This window comes from Fusarium oxysporum, chromosome I (genome assembly GCF_013085055.1).
Source record: "Fusarium oxysporum Fo47 chromosome I, complete sequence".
In the NCBI taxonomy this organism is placed as follows: domain Eukaryota; kingdom Fungi; phylum Ascomycota; class Sordariomycetes; order Hypocreales; family Nectriaceae; genus Fusarium; species Fusarium oxysporum.
This window is the reverse complement of record NC_072840.1, coordinates 5395906-5417654: the sequence shown is the minus strand read 5'-3', so window position 1 is coordinate 5417654 and position 21749 is coordinate 5395906. Positions and strand designations below refer to the sequence as shown.

Genomic DNA, 21749 nt, shown 5'->3' with positions numbered 1-21749 from the left:
GGTCGCTAAGCGATCATCCATTTTCACAGAAAGTAATTCTTGATCCTCAGTGGCGATGGGGAAATTTGAGTTGAAATGATCTCAAGTCAACAAAACATGCGTGCGAGAGATTAGTCAGCACGATCAGTGTATGTAAAAGTGTTTTTCTCAGAAGTAATTACAGCGACAGGAGAACTGCGACGATGAAATTGAGTTGAAAACTCTTCTGATACAGAACTCTCCATTCAGCTTCGCTTCGCTTGTGATGCTACAACATGATCACAACCCCTCCGACAGTCTCAGCGACATACTCCTCTCAAAACCTGGAAGTCTCTCGATCGCTGTCATGAGTCTTCGTCGTCTCCGATGTCGGAACGTTTGTCCCTCGGCGTGTTGTCTGTCTTCTGGGTTCTCGTTCGGCCATGTATGAAGATTTCGACCGGTTCGCATACATTTTGGTCTGTGCCAGAGTACATTCCATCGGGGTCGCGATTACGCTGGTCTTGGAGACATCTTGGTGATGGAGATGCCGTCTCGTGGGAACTTTGGGAGGTTCTGGTTTTGCTTGAGTATGAGGTAACTGTGCGGTGAGGTTTCTCATGGGCGGTATTTGACTTTTTGGTGCGCGGATTGACTTCTCAGGTTTTTTGTTGACTTGGATTCCGCCCCTTACAGAGTTGTAGTGGAAAAAGATCAGGGGTTCGAGCAGCAATCTTTTTCATTGCTTTCAACATGTAAGTCTATGAGGCTACAACAAAAAGAACATTCTGACAAATCAGACTATTTCGTTTCATCAATGTCCTTGGCAACACACTCCTTGTCTCCGAATACAAGCTCTGGCGCCGCTACATGCCGAATCAATCAAGGCCAAGTCGAATCCTCAACAAAGTCATTGCGTTTCTCATCTTCTGGACGTACCCACCAAGCATTGAGCAAAAGTTCCCGGGGAAATGGTGGTTTTCCAGACAGAACACTCAGACTGGAGGTGTTTGACGCGGCAGATGGTGGATGGTCTGGGGAAACGGGACTTGCAATCTGGGGTAGATCCGGAGACACGGAGGGCGTGGCGGTGACACGGTTCGATTGGTCGCTCAAGTTTCAGTTACTCCTTTTTCTTCTTCTTCATTTTCACATGAGATCAGATCAGATCTAGTTACGTCTTGTTCATCTTCTCAGGACATGGTTCTTGGAAGATTATGGGGAAAGGCTTGACTATGCAATGCAGGTCACTTCAGCTCAACAACTCAATCATGCGCTCGCGGGAGATTGGATTATGTTACTAGGCACGATATCATGGCGTTGCTAGGCCTCACTAAATGTGCTTGTTTCACGAACGGATTCTAGATTTGACATCCTTGACTTTCAGGAGATTATGTCGACGAGGCAACTCGGTAAAACTTGCTCATTTTTAAGAAACTCCTGCTATGATTACTTGAGAATCTCTTCCTAGTTGGCATGCTTCTTGGTCGTCGTCTCGGTGTGATTGCTAGCAACTCGGGGATCACGGAACCCTTGGCTCTGATCACCGCGCTCAGCGACATCACCTCCTCCCTGCCCAAAAGCGCCCTGGAATGACTGCCGAGCTGACTGGTCATTGCTATTCTTGCTGCTACTGCTGCTGCCACCCTTGTTATTGCTGTCGTCGCCACCACCTGATTTGTCCACTCTTGGCTGGTGTTGGTCGTGCTTCGTCGCGTCTCTCTTGGTTGGCGTGCCATCGTAGTTGCTAGCCACTCTCGTATCCTTGGCCTCCTTTCCAGACCCATCACCAGCTTTGGATCCTCCAGTGCCAAACAAACCACCTAGCATTCCACTGCCATGAGAAGTGCTCGATGTACCGGGCTGGTCCTTGGCAGACATCTCAACTGAAGTTCGAACGTTGGAACCGCCACCGCCAACTCCGCCGCCTACTCCACCGCTGGGAAGCTTCTCGGGAGGTGCTGTGGTGCCCTCTTTGCGGTTCGAGTTGGCGTGGCTAAGCTCGTGGCCGCCTGTGACGGCATTTCCTCCAATGCCGGCGCCGCTGAGTCCTTCGGCCTTTTTGGCCTCCGCGCGACCCTTGCGATCTTGCTCAGGTGTGGTTTCGGGCTTGGATCTGCCTAGATAGTAGACACCTGCACCGAGAGCTGCTACGCCTGAAATGATAGGAACTGCAGCGGAACCTTGTTGGCCAGCACCGAAAACTGCCTTCATTTTGATGGTGCTTTTAAGATGTGATATTAGAGTGTTTAGAATTGATGTGTTGTAGAGCAATAGAATGAGATCAATTGGACAATGTTTGGTGAAGAGAATGGATTTCTCTCTTCTGTTTGTTTTCTACTGTCTCTGTCTGTGACGTCGTTGATACAGTCATGACGGATGGGCTACTCATGATGACAACATAGATGTGTAAGTCAATACCATAAACAGCAAGACGTCAGGGACCAGAGCAAGCCATGATGGATCATTTATCGATAATGATGAGCTTTTCATTAGGGGAGAAAACCATTGAGTCTTATAATCACGATGAGGTTATAAAACGGCGATTGAATGTGTAAATCATCACGATCCAGTCGAGTTGATAACATGCAACTTGTGGGCCAGATATCATCAATGACGGCGTGAGTTGGCTGTCATTCACTGCCCAATAGATTGTGAGGGTCGGTCTTTTGTTCTTCCGATGACACCGGAAATACAGGACTGCAAGTACCGTATTTTTAGCGAGCTCACTAAAAGGCGGAACCGCGATTTAGCGTAAAACTAAATCACGGAGCCGCAGTCAACCATTGTTTCCCCTCATCTCAGGGCGTTGCAGGGGTTAAAGGGATCAGAATCTGGGGCAATGGGGAAAGGGACTTCTTCAGAGTCTGAACGTTCTAGGCCTTGGACGTGACGATCGATGGACTTTTGTATTGATGGTGGAATCAGGTGACAGTCAAAGCTGAATTGTGTTTTGACCGTTGAGATGCTCCTCTATTCATTGTTGGCAGAGATACAGCATATCAGATACTGAATTGGAGAAGAGGGTTACATTTCTCGAGTCAGTCAACAACCGTCACAACGTGTGACTGTCTATGCAGCCATACAGAGATTAAACACTTTCAACAGCCGGTCCCCTCTGCCAGCCCAACTAAACTGGAACGCATCATAATCGACCCATCAACAAAAGCTTCTGGTCCCAGACACTGACTTATACGTACCCTGCCACGTTGCCCCTACACCTCTACAGTAACCTTATAGGCCTTCTCCGTAAATCTCATGTACATACATTCTATAGCGATGTCCACTCATCTGGCAGCGGATCCGAAGTTCTGCTTCTTGGACCGCCAACACGAACCCTACTCTAAGATGCACGGAGGTAGTACCAGTCCGGGGCCCCGGTGATCTCTGATACGTATCCATAATATACACATTTGTTGGTAATTTCGATCCTTTCCCCAGAATGCCGTTTTGAAAGCCATCTGTTCTTCTCTGTTGTGTTGTTCTTTTATGTCTTGTATAAGCCACTATGTCTTCCCCTCACAGCAACTCGGCTGGCCGGAGAATAACCTAAAGTCAATCTTGCCTCTCGATATAGACTATCCTCAACTAGCAATTGATACGCGTAGAACATTCACTCTCCCCCAAAAGAATCCCCCCGCACAAATGCATCAACGGTGAGGCTGCTCCCTCCCTAGTCCCTGTCTCCCTCAGCCGGGCGAAGGGATCGTGTGGAGATGGTGGCATCTGGGGTTAGAGAACTGAACTCCAACTCAAGGTCTTAGCGCTGCCAATCTAATTCCTCCCCCGCAACGCAAACACGCACGCCAGGCTGGGGTAGGATATTACACTCTTTAGGCTGCGAGAGGTTAGACTGTGACAAACTCGTCGAATCGGAGAGTTAGTCCTCTTCTCCAATCCTGCTGTGGCTTTGATGAATCGAAGACATGCTTGACTCGGATGACACGGCGCCAATGCAACCAAAACCAAACCAAACCTCGTGCTTCTAGACGGACAGGGGGGCTGATCTTCTTGACGCTCAGATGCCGTTGTTGTTCCTCTTCTCCTAGTGGTGGAGATCTGCGACTGGATAGACAGTCCATACAGGACCTGGGGAAGCAAAAAAGCAAAGCAACATGAACCAAAGATGCAACATGGGGCCGGATCAAAGGGTGGCGCCCCTGTTCCGTGCCAATCTGGGGGACCAGGCTTGGCTTTTGAGCTTATGTCTCCGTATTGGCTTGCAATTCATATATATTAGGGGAGCTATAGCCTGATATAAGTCCCTTCCTTGTCCCTGCATCTGCATTGACTTGTTGTCTCTCCTCTTCATTATCCCATAATCTGATTTCGATTCTATATACCATTGCGACTCTTCTCCTTTTCACTAAGAAAGAAAAGTCTCTTCCCAACAAACTTCCATCCTGGACGAAATCACCATCATGGCCGCTACCACCGAGCACAGCGAGCAATTCAACGAGAAGCATGATGGCCTCAATGGCTTTGATCCTGAGGCTCAGCGCCTGGAGAGCTTGAACAGGTTGCGAACTGCTCAGAGTGTTCAGATGAGCCCTGAGTTGTTTGAGAAGCTTTACCTTTCGCCTATGAACCAGGTCAAGGGAGATCTTCGACAGACATTTGGAAACCCTACACCTATGTATGCGGATTTCATCTCTATTTACAGTGATGTCGATTGCTGACAACTATTGTAGTGCTCTGGTTGGTTTCCTCCTCGCTTTCACACCCCTGACTTGCGATCTCATGGGCTGGCGAGGCGCTGGTGGCAGTGGTGCTGCCTCAAAGTACGTATTCATCCCGTAACACCCCCTGTTAACCCTTCTAACGTTGGTATCAGCGCCGTCTACGTCTTCATGGGCGGTCTTCTCATGATCATCGGTGGTATTCTCGAATGGGTTCTCGGCAACAGTTTCCCAGCCTGCGTCTTCTGCTCTTTCGGTGGTTTCTGGTTCTCTTACGGTGGCACTCTCATCCCTGCCTTTGCTGCCTACGCCTCATATGCTCCCGCCGATGCCACATCCGCTGCTGAAGGTCTTGCTACTCGAGGTTTCAACGCCAGTCTTGGTAAGTCCAAATACTCTGTCGGCTAGTGAGCTTTGGCTAATGACGTATAGCTTTCTGGCTGCTCTTCATGGGTGTCTTGTCCTTCATCTTCCTCATCTGCGCTTTCCGAACCAACGTTGTCTTCGTCATGATCTTCTTCAGCTTGACCTTCTGCTTCTTGATGATCACTGCTGCTTTCTGGGCTCTGGCCGATGACTTCACTGGAAACGCAAAGCTCGCACAAAAGCTCCTCGTGGTATGTAATCTCCTACACTTCACATCTGACCGCCTAATAACTTGTCACAGGCTGGTGGTGCCTTTGGGTTCGTAACATGCATGTCGGGCTGGTACATCCTCATCGCTGTCCTCTTCGCCATCGTCGATTTCCCCATCCAAATCCCCGTTGGCGACTTGTCCACTGTCATCAAGGGACACAGCGAGAAGGCTCGTCGTGCTTAAGCTGGATATTATGGATTAATATGGAAAAGGGGTTGTAAGGATGATACGCACACCGGGGCATCTCCTTACTGGCGTTGGTGATGGCGTTGAATCATCCAACAATTGGAAATGGGTGGCTTCTTGTCCGACTTTTTGACCTTGAGATTCGAACTTGATTTAGTTATTGGCTATAACCAAAGGATCTAGTTACTTTATTAGCGGAAAAGAAAGTGAATATCAGGGACGTTTCCCAAACGCGCTGTGCCACATTAATTATTCGTTTCTGAAGCACCACTGTTTCTTAAGTTTGGGAATGCAATATGAACTTGGAGGCGAAAGAGAGTGTCTTTTAGTTGACTTTATTGAGCCAGTAGATCTCCTTCAACTTCCACCCAAAGTCGTCATGCGCTTAGAACGGGCCCTAGAAGCGACACAAAGAGGAGACATCCAATAACACCTTATGTAGTTCTTCAATAGTTGGGTAGCTCTAGGGACGGCATTGCGAGAGGGTTTGCGTCGTACGACATTCCTCCAACTTGGTCCCATTCGACGCTATGAGCACTCAACAATGTTTCTCTTGGGCTACAAGGAATAAATGTGGCTATATGCCAAATTGAGGTCACCTTGGAAATCACGATGAATAATGAAAGAATTTAAAGGCTATAATATATTGTGAAATCACTGTAACTCCTATACTCCCAAATTCGAAATTCAGCCTTGCAGACTGCTTCTTGATTTCGGCCCTCTCAAGGCACACTCAAGACCTCTTTAAGCGACGCCTTTCTTTCTGAGAACCACCTTGACATCATCTCCGTATCTCTCAAATCCAACATTGAATCCTCCACGTAGAGTCGGCACTCTGAACCCCTCACCAGGAGCAGCTTCAATGTCAAAGGTACGAAGCATAGTGGCAACAACAGAGAAGACGATATCGGTACCAAACACGCGACCAGGACACATATTCCCGGCAACTCCAAAAGCTCTGACCTTGCGAACGGCACTTCCAGAGACTTCGCCCGCTTCGTCGATGAAGCGCGAAGCTTTGAATACCGCGGCATCAGGTCCCCAGTTGTCGACGTCCAAGTTGGATGCACACATTGGAAGCATGAAAATCTCTCCTTGAGGAACGGCAATGGGATCCGAGTCGGGGAGGTTCAGCATGAAATCATGGCGAGCGATTCGAGCGACTCCTGTCATGTGAAGGCGGAGTGTCTCGTACCAAGATGCCATCAGCCAGGGGCACTCAGTGCGGACATTGGCAAAGTCCAGTCGTGGCTTGTCTTCTCCTTCAACATGTTTGAGTTGCTGAACCTCATTGAGAATGATCTTCATCAACTCTGGGTCCGTCAACAAGTGGCGTGTAAGCCAGACTGCAAGAGTGCTAGTGGTTGCGAGAAGGCCTAGAGCTGAGACCATTTCAATATGGTAGTAGTCTGGGTTGGTCTCCCAGTTGGGATCACTGTGAGCCACGACGTTGATACTGTGGGCGGTGGTTTTAACACGAGCTTCGCGGTGCTCGAGATGGAATTCGCGGAGTCTGGTAAGGAGGTATTTGCGAGAGTTCCAGGCTGAGTTTGCTGTAAGCCAAGCGAAGGGCCGCCCAAGAGTATCGAATGTCTCGCTGAGTTTCCTATAGCTTGTTAGTATATACTGCGAGGATGTCTTGAGCAAAGCTTACATGAACTCATTGGAAAAGTCCTGATCCATACTCCAGGGGTTGGCAACTCCCCAGACTGCACTCGCTGTAGCAGAGACAGCCAACTCAAACACCCAACGTCCAACAAGAACTTCATTCGTCTCGGGCATCCTCATCACGCGGTCCCTGATGTTGTTGCTAGAGCGTTGATTGAGGGATACAATGTTCTCGGCGTGTCCAAACTTTTGCTTGTGCAGAGGCTGAGGGTTGTAGCCGAAGACAGCCTTGATGGTCTCCTCCTTGAGACCAAAGATGCGGGGACCAACGTAGACAAGAACTTGAGCAAGACCAGTGTCATTGACGTGACGAGAGAGAACTCGATCCATGCTGGGATGACATACGGTGATTCGTGCAAATGGGATGTTGATGGTGAAGATTGGTGCAGTGGTGGATTTGATCAGACGATTGATGTAGCGAGTGCTGTCGATTGTAAGGCCAAAGAGATGGCCCAACCAGGGGACAACGCCGGAGAGACGGGGGAGATTGGAGATAGAAGTGGTGTCATTAGTGAATGGCTTCTCCTTGAAGGAGCTTGGAGATGAGAGGAATTGTAAAAGTCTACGAGTTAGGACTGGAAGAACGTAGACAGCCACGGAGAAGAGTATAAAGGTGGGGATGAGGTTGATGGCGAGGGAGGATAGAGCCTGAGTTTGGAGGGTGGAAGGCATGTTGGGTTGAGTCAACACTAATCAATAAGATAATAGGACTAAGATGCTTGTGATTGAGATGATGAGATGATTGCCCTGATGAATCTCTTCTTTCGTCTGGCCATCTCTTCCACTTATACAACTCCAAGATAGAGCTTCTCCTCAACTCCAAACACCCTCATCGTGATCGACTTCGAGTCTCGACAAATCTCTCCACCAACCTCAACTGTGAATAAGCCCAAAGGTCTGGACTAGCAAACTCGCCATATCACATTCACAATTGCATCTCTTATCACATGAAGAATGCCTCCAAGACCACGATCTAGCAAATTCTCGAGCCACATGTATCCAGACAAGACTTGAATACCCAATGGACTCGAAGAATTTTCATGTTTGTCGTTACACAGGATCCAGGATAGAGTTTGATATTGTTGGAAAGACATATATGCAGTTGGCTCCCTTTTCTAAAGGAGTGGGTGTACACGGCGATGCCCTCACTTGTGAACAACCCAACAGACATTCTAGATCCGGCGATGCCTTGGAAGTTGTCAATAGTTCATCAGCAACGCCTAGGATTGCAACGCCTTCTCTGGCGCCTTTTCTTACGTCCTTATGTCTCTCATATTGTAGGGAGCAAGGAGTTGGTGGCGTATGCATTTGGGGTTGGACCAACTTGTGCTGATAGCATAGCATTGCGGTGAGAAACGTTCATCTGTGTAATGCTAATAGCCGTTGCGTTTTATTTGACTTTCCAACGTCTAGGCTAAGTATATAGTTCTTCAAGAGACGGCAAGTCTAAAGTGTGTAGCTTTGTTAATAGACTTCTGTACCTTAGACCAAGGACACAAGCTGAAGTATATCACGCCCCAGGCTACGAACCAACAGACCGCTGGAATCTCCGAATGAAAACGACTGTGTGTAATCTTTCTGTTTTTAGACACCTTCGTTCAGGTCTCCAGGTCCAAGTCTTTGGGTCACAGGCTAATTGTACAGCACCCTCTTAGTCGCCTCAACCCATGCAGACATATCGCCATCAAAAGTCTAGATCTACAACAAACAAATCACTTTCTTGGATCGGTGCGAATCCGGCCGAATGTGGCTCCAGCCAGGTCTTCGGGCGCCGAGGAGAACAACGCCAAGTATAGTCGGTGTCAGTGTTGGACGCCATGATTTGACCAGAGGAGGGATGTTGTTCTACACTCCGGGTATTGGATCTTGCGTCGATTAGGTAGGTGACGCTTGTATCACCAGACTCATCGGGATCGTCAACGGAGGATTATCATACGCGTTGGTAGGGCTGCGACCAACGGTGGCGTGAATCTTTACTCCTCCAGCGGTGCACGATCCAGGGATCTACGCTCACATGAAAGAGGTCTTATACATGGCCGTGGAACGGTTCTTAACTTGATTGGATATAGTGGTAAGGTTGTATAACGGGCGTTAATTATAGGATATGTACTGGAATGCCGTTGGATGTTGGTGTCGGGTTTGGCTGGCTGGTGAGACGGTACACTGCCAAAGAATCGACTGGGCGGAATTGCTCATACATCATTTCGTCTCTAAGAAGGCTCGAATTTAGTAAAAAGATGATCCGGTGTATTGTTTGTAAGCTCTTGGATTCTATGCAGTTGGCTGTTCATGTTTCATTGGTTGGAATGTTAAGATCGGAGTTGCCTCAAGACAAAACATGCCTCAATTGACAAACTGCATATGACTGCGACATGTTTTTCAATTTCACACTTGGGAAAAGACTGCAGTCGTCTGGAACTAATGTCTAGGGTGCAGAGACAACTTGTCATGTCTGTTGCTTGTCTCAACTTATTGCCTACAGGTTTACACGAGCCACTTGCACAAGAATACAAATATCACTGGTACGATTGCCGTGAGAGCGCCATTTATTGGTAATAGCTTATCACAAAGTGAGCTTTCATATCTATAAAGCTTCAGTGTGAAGGGGGCGTAAGCGATCTGAAAGACGTGGATGTTGGATGAGTGTTGCACTTTACCCAGTAACGCAAACTAGTTCTCTCAACTATAAGAGAACTACCTGGGCATCGAACGTTTACTACGAGACTTTATTATGTCACATGCTGTAAGTGATTTCTCGAATTTCACCCGAAGTATAAATGCATATCCATCTCGCTGATGAGTATCATGATGACTCAGTTTGGAGAGCATTGGTCTCTGAACAGCAAGACAATACGACAAGGGCGCGCCTTGAAGGTTTTCTCAATATAAAATTTATCGTAAATTAACAAGGATTAAATATGATTCCATTGTTTGAGTCAAAATGTCTCCATATTGGATCCTTTTTTGGCAGGGAAGTGACTCGAATAAAGTTTTTAGTGTCAAAACTGAACTGCGATAGCGGAGGCGATTGATAAGATAAGAATCACAAATATTCTCTCTTCCCCTCCAAACGCAATTACACTTAACCTTGCATTTCCTCTCTTTTCCCTTCTATTAGTCACTAATTCCCTCTATAATACACAATCGCAATGGCTCTGCGACTCCCCCTCCGAGCTCGATTGGCATCCTGCGCTGCCGTTGCCCGTCCTCGGATCGTCCGCCGAGGTTTCGCTTCGCTACCAAATGCCGATGTCGCGTCCGATTCCAAGAGCGCTGCCATTGTGAACGAGTATGCGCCTTATATGGTCGCCACATATGCTCGTCCTCCGCCTGTGTTTGTCAGGGGAAAGGGTTCGTGGTTGTGGGATGCTGAGGATCGAAAGTTCTTGGACTTTACAGCTGGTATTGCTGTGAATGGCCTCGGCCATTGCGATCCTGAGTTTACTCGAATCCTGAAGGACCAGGTAAGAAAAATAATAGTTTAGATGGTGGAACTAAGTTGCTAACGGTCAATTGCAGGCCCAAACTCTCGTTCACGCTTCCAACCTCTACTACAACCCATGGACGGGCGCCCTCTCCAAACTTCTCGTCGAAAAAACCCTTGAGTCAGGTGCCATGCACAATGCCGCATCAGTCTTCGTCTGCAACTCCGGTTCCGAAGCCAACGAAGCCGCTATCAAGTTTGCCCGCAAAGCCGGAAAGGTCGTCGATCCCTCAGGCGAGAAAGTCGAGATCGTCTCGTTCAACAATGGTTTCCACGGCCGAACCATGGGCAGCTTGTCCGCGACACCGAACCCCAAGTACCAGAAGCCCTTTTCGCCCATGGTCCCTGGCTTCAAGACGGGAAATTACAACGATGTTGCTGGTATCAATGATTTGGTCACTGAGAAGACATGTGGTGTTATTGTTGAGCCTATTCAGGGTGAGGGTGGTGTTACTCCTGCGACTGAGGAGTTCCTTGTTGCGCTTGCGAAGCGATGTCGTGAGGTCGGTGCTGTTCTTATCTATGATGAGATTCAGTCTGGTCTCGGCCGAACAGGAAGTCTCTGGGCTCACGGTAACTTGCCTAAGGAGGCTCATCCTGATATCCTCACAACAGCCAAGGCTCTCGGAAACGGATTCCCTATTGGCGCTGTGCTTGTGACGCAGGATGTCTCTGATAAGATGAAGGTCGGTGACCACGGTACTACTTTTGGCGGAAACCCTCTAGCCTGCCGTCTGGCGCACTACATCGTTGGTCGTCTCTCCGACAAGCAACTCCAAGCCGACGTTCGCGCCAAGTCCGAGATCTTCAAGAAGCGCTTTGCCAAGCTCCAGAGCCAATATCCCGATCTTGTCACCGAGGTCCGTGGACGAGGTCTGATCCTGGGTCTGCAGTTGTCTGAGGATCCTACAGCCATTATCAAGGCTGCCCGTGAGCGGGGACTGCTCATCATTAGTGCGGGCATCAACACATTGCGATTTGTGCCGAGCTTGACTGTTACAGATGAGGAGATTAACCAGGGATTGGATATTGTGGAGGCTGCTATTGCTGCTACTCGATAAAGATAGACTTTGGTGTCTACGATTACTGATTAAAAGTGTTTGATGTTAATACGAGAGCGAGACTAGACAAAAGGCTAGATACCATATACTGATTTACGTTTTGCAATTGCCGTAATCATGATGATGAGATGAATGTCACTTATAAATGGAAATAGAAGGGTTAAGTGAGTCATTGAGCTTGGTTTGAGATGGAATATACACGTGTTGCGATTGGAAATCACAAAGCAATGAGGAAACACATGTCAAAATGTAGATTCAAATCAATTGATGGCCTGTGTCCGCATATGTAAAAACGCACATCATGACACGCTCAACGCCAAACATCCCCAATATCCTGTATCCCGTCTATGTAAATCTAGCAAATAGCATGTGTCTTGCCAGTCTTGCCCTGGAGAGAATGTGACTCGTCCTGAGATGTGTTAGTTAATGAACAATTGTCATAGAGCATAAATGACTTACCTTGTAAACAGGGTGGGAATGCTTTCCACGACCCATGGCAGAAATGTGATTCCTGATGTACTCCTCACGCTTCTTGATGGACTCCTGATCTGTTTCCTTGAGAAGACCGTGGCACAGCTTGACATCGCAGATGAGCTGGTCACATCGACTCTTTGTGAAGTCCTCTCGGACAACAACACGCAACATCTTGACACCAGAGTTGGGAGCCATGGTGTAAGCGGGGACGACCCAACCTCGAGAACGGAGGTGGTGAGCGAGAGCAAACTCATCGTAGTGGCGATCAGGATCACCGCCCTCTTCAACAGTTTTGAAGCGGAAGGCAACGAGGGGGAGACCAGCTCCAGATCGTTCTGACATGATGACGAAACCCAAGTTCTCAAGGGTTTCTGTGAGGTAATCGGCAGTACGGGTGAGGTTGCTCATGATAGCACGGTAGCCATGCTTGCCGAGACGGATGAGCTGGTAGTACTGACCAATGACCTGTGATGCACCCTTGGAGAAGTTAAGAGTGAAAGAGGATTGATCGGCTCCGAGGTAGTTGATGTTGAAGACGAGCTCTTGAGGGAGATACTCGGGAGATCGCCAGATGACCCAACCAACACCAGGATACACAAGACCGTACTTGTGACCTGAAACATTGATAGAGACGACCTTTTCACATCGGAAATCCCATTCTAGGTCAGGGACCACGAAGGGCGCGACGAAACCGCCACTGGCAGCATCGACGTGGATGGGCACATCGAGATTCCGCTCGACGAGGAGATCGTTGATGGCCTTGATATCCTCATACTCGCCAGTGTAAGTAGTTCCGAGAATAGCGCACATGCCAATGGTGTTCTCGTCGCACAGATCAACAGCCTCATCAGGATCCATGACGAATCGATCAGGAGTGCAGTAGACGAGCTTCTCGTCAATCTCGAAATATCGAGTAGCCTTTTCCCAACAGACCTGCACAGCAGAGGACATGACGATGTTGGGGTGCTCCGTGCTCTTGCCCTCAGCCTGTCTGCGGTTCTTCCAGCGCTTCTTCATGGCCAAGACAGCAAGCATGATGGCTTCTGATGAACCAACAGTAGATGTACCGACTGATTCTCCAGGAGGCGCGTGGAAGAGATCACCGATCATGTTGACACAGCGGTTCTGAATATCGGCGGATTGAGGGTACTCCTCGTAATCGATGAAGTTCTTGGAGAAGGACTCCGCCATGAGTTTTTCGGCCTCATCTTCCTGTTGTGGGTGTTAGTGAAGCTATTCAGAAATATGATGGCGGGGTAATTTAGTGCTTGTGCTGGTGTTGCACAGAGCTAGCTGTCACCCCCAGAGCCAAGAAATGGTTCGTCTCCGCCGTGGGCGGGCTTGGCAAACGACGGATATGGATTGATTACGTACCATGTAAGTAGTGACAAAGGATGCCAAGCTAGTGAAATAGCTGTTAGCGGCTGTTTTTGGCTCTTGAAAGTGGAGAGGGGACAAGACAAGAGAACTTACTTGAGCATGGGGTTGTTGTCGAGACTCAGATCATCCTTGATCATGCGATAGGCAATGTCGCGGGGCATCTCGTTCTCTGGCATATGATGCCTGGGGAGGTCCATGCCCGCAAAGCGAGAGCCGTAAACGCTGGTGGTGAACTCATCCTGGTAGCTCGCAAGCTGCATCTGAGGCTTTCTCGAGGTGCGAGAGCTCGTGGAGCGAACAGACGCAGCGTCAGAGTCGTCTCTGGCACGGACAACGGAGAGGTGAGACATGTTGTCGATGAACGAAGGAGTAACAGCTCCGTTGGCAGAAGAAGGAAGATGTTGGCCGTTGGAGGGGAAATAACCGTTTGTACTTGTCTTTACAGGTCTTCCTTGGTCGTCTGTCTCGATGATGGGAACAGGTGAGGCAGCCTCACTTTCTGAATGTTGTACGAGACTCATGATGAAAGAGTTGGAGGAAGAGGGGTAGCTCTTGATATAGTAGATATCACACAAAGTTTAATGTAATAGGCCAAAAAGGGAAAAACGCAAGCAGCCGGTTTTTCTTGCTGTTTTGTCTGAGCTGGTTTGGGTTGCGTGGCGCGCGTTTGGATATGGTCGTTTTAGTTGGTTAGAGCTACAACCACGATGACGGCAAGCCGCAGCCGTGAAGGTTCAGTGGAGTGGCAGAACGGGAAGCTCGGCAACAATTTTGGTGTTTGAGAGCTGAAGCTGTTCCTTAGTGTGAAAAAAAAAAAAAAAAAAAAAAAGGACGTGTAATACAAGAGGAGTTGTTATGATGGAGATGAGGGGAGCGGAGACAGATAGATACCCAGAGGATATAAGAGATGGTTATGTATGAGTGATGCAATAGAAAGGATACGAGTGGAATCAAGAGAAAACAAAAGAACTCTCAACGAGGCAGAGCCACCGACTTTTTAAACAATTCTCATGAGGACGTGAATAAAATAAATGCCTCCAAATTTACAAGCATGGAAATCCGGCACCTCAAACGGGAGCCCGCGCATAATGCTATCCGTAAACCAAGGTCAAAGGCCCAACGTGTCTGGTTCTGGTACCTGAGGCTTCTGTAACTTTACAAGCACTGCCCTGTTGATGATCCCGATCCCAGCATCGTACGTATTATCCTCTGTACCAGCGCAGCCAGAGACACGCGAGCAAGATACCTGACAACTACATGATCTATACCCAGATCACAGACCCCGTTTTCATCCGCTTTTCTCCTTTTTTTGAGAACGCTATTATTGGGCTTTTGTCGGTGCGAAGGGGCCTGATGATGACGATTGCTCACCTTTGCGCTTAATCCCCCTGTTCTTTTCGGTGATACTGGGGAGTCTCGTTTTTGACTTACACCGACACCTACCGTTCTGCCTCTAGCATTGGCTGTATATCCCTCATAGATTTCTCTAAATTACTGGGTTTTTGAAAGCCAAGTTCTTTTGTTTACGGGCGGCCTCACGTAGACCGAAATAAGTAACCCAGTGATGATTTTCTGTCTCAGTCGTAACGCAAACAAGTCAAGGTCAGCTCAGCTTGCGGGCCCCCTTTGTTACCCCATTGGGTAACTCGGTCAGGTTGATTCGGTGACGTGAAGCCGAGAGAAGCAACACGCGGTTTTCGGGTTCTGGTCTCCGGGCAAGAGTTGGGGAAAAAAGCATCTGATGATGTTCCCTTTTTCGAAACGCAGACGGTCAGTCTCCGTGGGAAAGGGGTTGCGGTGTTTTTTTCTCTCTCTGAATCAGATCGGACAGATATCCCAGTCTTTGGGGTGCAGGTTCTGGGGGACTTGTTCCTATTTGTTGGGCCTTTTCTGGGACGATGTAGGTGAGTTAACGTAGCATGGTATTTCCCCAGGTAAAGTCGGTGTGCCCTGTTTACGATGTGCTCTATTGCTGTTCTCATCTCGATATGGATGTTGGATAATATTGCGGGCGTTGAACCCCCAAACTCACTCCATTGTCTCTTGATCTTGATTATGGGCGCATCTATCTTGCGTCTCATGTTGTTTGCCCCCATATTTTGGCCACAAGAACTCGATTCCATTCATTCAGTGAAGATTATCGAAATTTATAGAGGACAGGGCTCTGGAATGACTTGCAGCATTAGTTGTAAGCCCCTGCCTGGGCATCAATATTGTTCTCAGTGATAGAAAGGCACAATTTTACCGGGTAAATTCGAGAACTCAGGTTATTACCAACATACTTTCTATCCTTCTACCTTCCCTTTTCCATCATCACCGTGACCCTTATGGTCCAAGTCTCTCTACTGACTATTTCCTTGATATTTACAGGGCTGAATAGAATGGGAAATGTCGCGACGGCAGCCCGGCCAACAAGCGCGGTCCAATCACGGAGGTTACCGGCCGGTGAGACGGGCCACCAGACCCACATCCACGGCCGAGTTCCGTATTAAATGCTTCACTCTTTTTACCCAGAGGCTGAGACTTGAGGTCGGAACGGACGCTATAGGTACTTGATTAGCGAGTACTCTAGGCTATTATGCCGAGCGATCAGCCAAGGAGGCTGGACTCGCTCACCTCTGCTCACCTTGTCTTGCTACAGCATTATCCACTATGTATCGTTTCATATGAGGCCATCTAGACCCCATAGAAAACCACACGTCTACTGGTAAGCATTACGAGTTCTGAATGATCGACAAAACTCTCCTCAAAACACACGTATCACTTATGCCTTTCTATCCGTGAAGAATAATCCCCAAACGGGGGCCATGGACGATTTCTCCGTGAGCTGCTTTATCATCCCAAGTAACCTGACCTCTGTCATCCAAGTGGCGTGTCTTTTTTATTCATCACAGCCCAACATCCCCGGATTGAAAGCTGAATCCTTGCTCTTATTCCAATCGGCCCAACTCCCGCCCAATTTCGTGGGGTCTATCATATGTTGCGTGTTGTGCTCACCGAGACAAGAGAGCTCTGACGCAGACACGGTCCGTCCGCCCCCTTTTGAGCCCTGTTTTTTTCTAGACGCAGACAATGCTTCGAATGGCTTCACTTTTGTCGGTGGGCATCGCAGGCTGAGGCTTTAATGCTGGTGGTTTCTTGCTACGTATGCCATTTTGTAGACAAACAGGCTGTATTGGCAACTTTGTCAGCGATTACAGCGCCTACATGCTGTTCAGCAGTAGTGAATAAGCAATGACACTGCATATTCTTCACGCATCAGTATAACCCACTACATCTTCAAAGCGATGCTTCCAGCCACGGGGAACTTGCGTTAATCAGGCCCACAGCGCGACGGTCCGCCGGGATTCAATATCCGCGATCCAGGCTTGGCTGATCCGTTTTGTCCCGTCTTACTAGGTATTTTGAGAAGATGGTCAGTGACTTTGGGCAGTCTTCTAGAAATTCGATGCATTGTAGCTTCGTTAACCAGGCAGTCCTTGTCTTGTTGATCCTCATCACACCTCACTCCAGGCCACAAGTTGTACAAAACATTCTAAGAAGGGTGTCCTATGTGTATCTACAAACAGTCATATCTTCGTAAGAATCAACTACAGAAAACATATGCCCTCATCGTGTACTCCAACTTACAAGCCAACGCAAAATGCAACCTCGCGATGCAACTCATCTCGCTTTATGCGACAAACCCACATCATCATGCAGTATCCATCTCAATGCAAGATCCCGTCCCTTCCGAGCTGAATGTACATACAGATACTCTAGTCGTCATCGCCCATCCCCGTCAACCCGCTCGCGAGTCCCTGCATACGTCTCCCCAGCAGATCATCAGAACTCTTGAGCTTAACAAGGCTCTTGTTTCTATTCTTGCTCTTGCTGAGACCCACACTCTTGCGTCTCTTGGCGTTCTTATCGCCGTTTGATAAAGAGGTTCCGTTGGTGTGCGCTCGTGGTGTCGTGTCGCCGCTTTCACTGCCGCCGTTGAGGTCGGGACTTTTCTGGGGTGTTGTTTGGTTGGAGCTGCGTCGCTGGTTCATCTTTGTCATGCTGATCTCGAGGGGTCGATCTTCTTCGCTGGATTCGGTGCGCATGTGATGACGACCGTCGCCGTTGATTCCGAAGCCGTTGGTTTGGGGCCTGGCGGCTCGGGCTTGTCTGTCTTTGCGAACACGCATGACTTCTGCGTGGTCGAAGAGTTGGTCGAACCAATCGATGCATCTCTCAAAGTGTCTCCAAGCAGGAGGATACACAGTTGGGAACTGCATGAAACCATGAGATGTCCCGGGGATCAACATCACCTCAGCTGCGTCTCTGTCATTGAACTCGGCATTCTGGTGTCTTCCTGATTGTTCCTGAACAAATGCAGCCTCTTTAGCACGGCGAAGTCGTCCCGCAAAGATGACCGTATCATCAACCAGAGGATCTCGCTCTCCAGTCATAAAGTATGTCTTGGGAAAGTCAACCAGCAAGGCCTCGGGCGCCAACACAGGGCTGAGAAGGTAGTCCTGGCTGAAATCAGGTCGGTTATGAGCACCGATATATAAGATAATCATGGCTCTCATCATCTCGGGCGTAAGAACTCGATCGTTGAAGTAAGAGATCATCGATGAAGTGGCCAGTCGCGTCTTCATCGGTTCAGGGTGATGAGATGACTTCTTCTCATTGGTCTCAGCTGCATCTTTCGGGAGACTCAACGATCGAGGACCAACATGAGAGAACTCAGGGTGTGGGCTTCTAGGTCCTTGAGATGCCGCAATCAAGGCCTCTTTCGTCGTCAGAGCGCTCAACTTGGTGTGCGGTGGTGGTGAACCATCTTCTTCGTCATCAGAGTGATGAGGAGTTCCCACGAGCTCATTATACTGCATGCTCTTGCGGCGCATGATTCTTCTATTCGTTTTCCTCATCTTTCGATCTTTGATCAGAGACATCTGCTCATCTGTCATCCAGTTGCCGATGTTCATATCCAAAGCTGGATAGAAGCAGACAAGTCCGTCAGGAGCTGGCAGTTCTGTTTGACCTGGTCTGCGGAACGCTGGATGTCTCGTCTCCATGATCATCAACGTTGAAGCAACCGCCAGGTTTCCTCCAGCGCTGTCTCCTGTGACGATGATTCGAGGGACTTCTGTGCCTGGTAGACCTATACATCGACCCTTGGTGTTTACAATAGTTCTGTAAACATCGAAGCACTCATTCAGTGCATATGGATACGGGAACTCAGGTGCCTTCTTATAGTCGAGACTGAGGATCGGCAAAGCTGACTTGGCAGCCCATGAGAACAGCTTGTCGTCGTTACAGCGAGGGTCCATGGCAACAAACCCACCACCGGGAATATCAAGAATCAGCCTATCGTGACGGTGAAGATCTGATAATGGCCCATCGTAATACAGCCAAGCAAGGATGGGTTCTTTGTAGTCGCTATCGGCGGGCCGTGGAATTCGGATCTGTCTCGGAGGCCATCGCATGAAACGAGGTCGCATGAGTCCTTGAAAGAAACTCAAATACGGTGAGGTGCCCTTATTCCAGGACACTCGCAGATGTTCAACAGTAATCATACCCCGGACCTTTCGGACCTTTTCGTCTGCCTTTTCAGCAGCAACGAGGTAGAAGAGCGAGAAGACGATGCTCGCCATATCGCGCAACCATTTTGTCTTGATCTTCATGGCCGTCCAGAAGCCAGCGTCCAGCGCAGTCAAGACCCATGTAGCTCGGTAGTATGTGGCATCGTACATATTGGCCATGGGCTCTGGGCTCGCGAGTCCGACTAGGGTGCTGAAATTTCGGGCGGCGTACAGATAGATCATCGTTATCACGACGGTTTGCCATGCTGTCAGACGCTTGGAAAAGAGTCTCGAGAGCAACTGAGCGCCGGGAGGGCCATGTTTGTGGCCTCTGTAAGTGTGTCAGTACTCCGAGCGCATATTCGGAGGTGGAATGCCTACTTTACTAAATAGGCAGACCAAAAAGTCAAGACCGCGAGGACCTGAAGTCGTCGAGACTTGACTGAAGGCCGTCCTAAGACGTGGTCTATCATGCTGAGTAGACCGAGTCTGGGTATGTGTTTATTTGGTGATGCCGACGAAATATGCAAGGTCAGCAAAGAAACAAAGGAAATCAATTAGAGCGCAGACACATGGTGTCGTGTCGTGTCGTGTCGTAGGGTCTTTCGGATAAATTGATGGTCGTTCACATGAAAGAAAAAAAAGGTCCTGTAACACGCACGACTCAATATCCTCGGTGGTGGGACTAGGACAGGACAGGGTTACGAGAGCCTTATCGTGACGTGAGTAGGCCGTTATAAGTCGTTTTATTGTCGATAAGTGTAACGGTCTGTAGTATACTGCGTGTTTGAGGTGTTTCACGTTCACAAGAATAACATCAATGAGAAGAGGAAAAGAGAGAACAAAAGTCAAAAGCTATTGAATAGTTACATAAACAACAGAGGCAAAGACCAATTCTCAAGCAAACAATGGATCATTCCAAGCTCAATTCGGTCCAAAAGCCGAAGTGAGATGACGACTCGTGACTCGTGACATGTTTTGGTAGCGTAGCACTGCCTTTGTATTTACATGTGAAAGTGTCATCTCCAAACTCCGGGGATAAACGCGGGGGACATTTTATTCATCTGTGGGGGCGCATTGAGTATGACGTCGCTAACATGGGGAATATTACAACATGACATTCTAGAAGTCAATACAACATCTACAATTTACGTATTCTAAGACAAAAGAAACTATCGTCGATATGCCACGTCTTTTTTTTCTTGCTCACGAGGTCTCAAGCCTCTCCCGTCGCAAACCCCAATTATGCATGGCACATCAGCTGAAAGGAAAGGCTAATAATCGTCCGGAAACGAAATGGAATGCGAGCTTTGTTCATGCGGGACACATGATTCATGGCTTGTGGCGGCACGTGTCTGCTTCTCCAAATGCAGCACCCCCTGGCTTGTCAATCACATGCAGCAACATGGCTGACTTGTCATTGACAAAGAAGGATTATTGATGCTTTGCGAATGGCCAGCGGCTTTATGGTTATAGGCGCTTGTGGACGGTTTATGGATGAAGGGACGAGGTTTGACAAACATTCTCGAAGTTTGAGAAGAAAGTAGCCAAGACTTATTGGAAATCTATGTTTCAAAGTAGAGTCATTATATTCATCGCTCGTGTTCAGTACCCACCCAGTTGGACGTACACTGCGGTTTCAACTTATACTGAGGGTTCATTGCTAACTATGGCCAACTTCGCGAAACCATTGCATGGCAACCAGTGGAAGGATTGACTTGAAAACACCGCCGCTGATTCCTTTGCCGCTTCTTGATAGCCCGCGTGTGTTTCCAGACAGCTGCCGTGTCCTGGAGCAGTGGTTCACATCCACTCTCCAAATCAGACACTCACCTCAATTGTCACACCAGTACCCCAAGACAAAGGGGCCTATTGGGGAATGTGTAGCAGTCTTGGTCATCGTACTGAGGTGCATGTGTGGGGTATCTAAAACTAAAAATAGAGTTGTGAGGACAGATCTTGTCCAAAAATGCCGCAACTGGACAGGCAGGCAAAAGCTTGGAGACAGAGGGATTTGAACCCCCGGCCTTTCGCAAGCATTAGAAACAATGCAAAGCGAACGTGATACCCCTACACCATATCCCCGTTTGTTGTTGAGCTTACTTGGGTTATTTTGGATAATATGGTAGTGCTGAAAGTTCATTTCCATCACTTATCCGGCTCTCCCACCCGATGCCCCACTTCAACTTTCTGCTTGGGAAAAGCAATTCCTTTTACACTATATCTACAGAATTCCATCTGTTTTGCTAGAAAGGGCTTCTTTCTTGTCAAATGGTTGTGGCAGCTGATATGACTTTACTCTTGAAAGTTCCCACCCGACGACCTACGCAGAGAGGAACTTATCATAAGCTTGGACTAAATTTCGGAATTCTTTAGGCCTAAGTACTGAAAAGATTTGATAATTTAGTGATCATTTGGTGAAATCTTAGGATGCGTTATGCTTGAGACTCGTCGATTAATTCATGAAATCTTTGTAAAGCTCGACCAGTCCGCACGCCGCCAGTCAAGACCAGTTCCCATTGAAGTTTACTTTCTTTACAGAAGGACAAGATACCAACAGAGTCTACCAAATGTCATTCTTTAACTCCTTTGCTTTTCTGTATCTGTTTCGCCTTCTCCTCGGTTGCGCTGACTTAGAAATCATGCGCTAAGTTGCGTATGTAATAT

At 48.3% G+C, this 21749-nt stretch overlaps 6 protein-coding genes and 1 non-coding gene across 7 annotated transcripts; 2 read left to right on the top strand and 5 right to left on the bottom strand.

Moving 5' to 3' along the window:
- Positions 1-1354: 1354 nt before the first annotated feature.
- Positions 1355-2392, bottom strand: FOBCDRAFT_213293 (uncharacterized protein). Its single transcript, XM_031194604.3, has one exon. The coding sequence runs from the start codon at positions 2170-2172 to the stop codon at positions 1426-1428; it is 747 nt and encodes a 248-aa protein (XP_031029342.2). The 5' UTR covers positions 2173-2392; the 3' UTR covers positions 1355-1425.
- Positions 2393-4222: 1830 nt separating this feature from the next.
- On the top strand, positions 4223-5615 carry FOBCDRAFT_213292 (GPR1/FUN34/yaaH family-domain-containing protein). The gene is made up of 5 exons (XM_031194603.3): positions 4223-4594; positions 4650-4739; positions 4793-5019; positions 5070-5254; positions 5305-5615. The coding sequence occupies exons 1-5, from the start codon at positions 4380-4382 to the stop codon at positions 5455-5457; spliced, it is 870 nt and encodes a 289-aa protein (XP_031029341.1). The 5' UTR covers positions 4223-4379; the 3' UTR covers positions 5458-5615.
- Positions 5616-6204: 589 nt separating this feature from the next.
- FOBCDRAFT_195695 (cytochrome P450) lies at positions 6205-7800 on the bottom strand (the record flags this gene model as incomplete). Its single annotated transcript, XM_031194602.2, has 2 exons — positions 6205-7066; positions 7115-7800. 2 exons carry the CDS (start codon positions 7798-7800, stop codon positions 6205-6207), a joined length of 1548 nt encoding a protein of 515 aa, XP_031029340.2.
- Positions 7801-10192: 2392 nt separating this feature from the next.
- FOBCDRAFT_174873 (pyridoxal phosphate-dependent transferase) lies at positions 10193-11779 on the top strand. The gene is made up of 2 exons (XM_031194601.3): positions 10193-10592; positions 10648-11779. Exons 1-2 carry the CDS (start codon positions 10278-10280, stop codon positions 11671-11673), a joined length of 1341 nt encoding a protein of 446 aa, XP_031029339.2. The 5' UTR covers positions 10193-10277; the 3' UTR covers positions 11674-11779.
- A 136-nt stretch (positions 11780-11915) lies between these two features.
- On the bottom strand, positions 11916-14356 carry FOBCDRAFT_213289 (pyridoxal phosphate-dependent transferase). The gene is made up of 4 exons (XM_031194598.3): positions 13621-14356; positions 13522-13549; positions 12133-13359; positions 11916-12082 (listed from the first exon to the last, which is right to left on the bottom strand). Exons 1-4 carry the CDS (start codon positions 14046-14048, stop codon positions 12029-12031), a joined length of 1737 nt encoding a protein of 578 aa, XP_031029336.1. The 5' UTR covers positions 14049-14356; the 3' UTR covers positions 11916-12028.
- Positions 14357-16950: 2594 nt separating this feature from the next.
- Positions 16951-19988, bottom strand: FOBCDRAFT_213286 (Alpha/Beta hydrolase protein). The gene is made up of 2 exons (XM_031194596.3): positions 19464-19988; positions 16951-19413 (listed from the first exon to the last, which is right to left on the bottom strand). The coding sequence occupies exons 1-2, from the start codon at positions 19553-19555 to the stop codon at positions 17286-17288; spliced, it is 2220 nt and encodes a 739-aa protein (XP_031029334.2). The 5' UTR covers positions 19556-19988; the 3' UTR covers positions 16951-17285.
- A 1093-nt stretch (positions 19989-21081) lies between these two features.
- FOBCDRAFT_t18 lies at positions 21082-21167 on the bottom strand. Its single transcript has one exon. It is a non-coding gene; the product is annotated as a tRNA-Ala (tRNA).
- Positions 21168-21749: the final 582 nt, after the last annotated feature.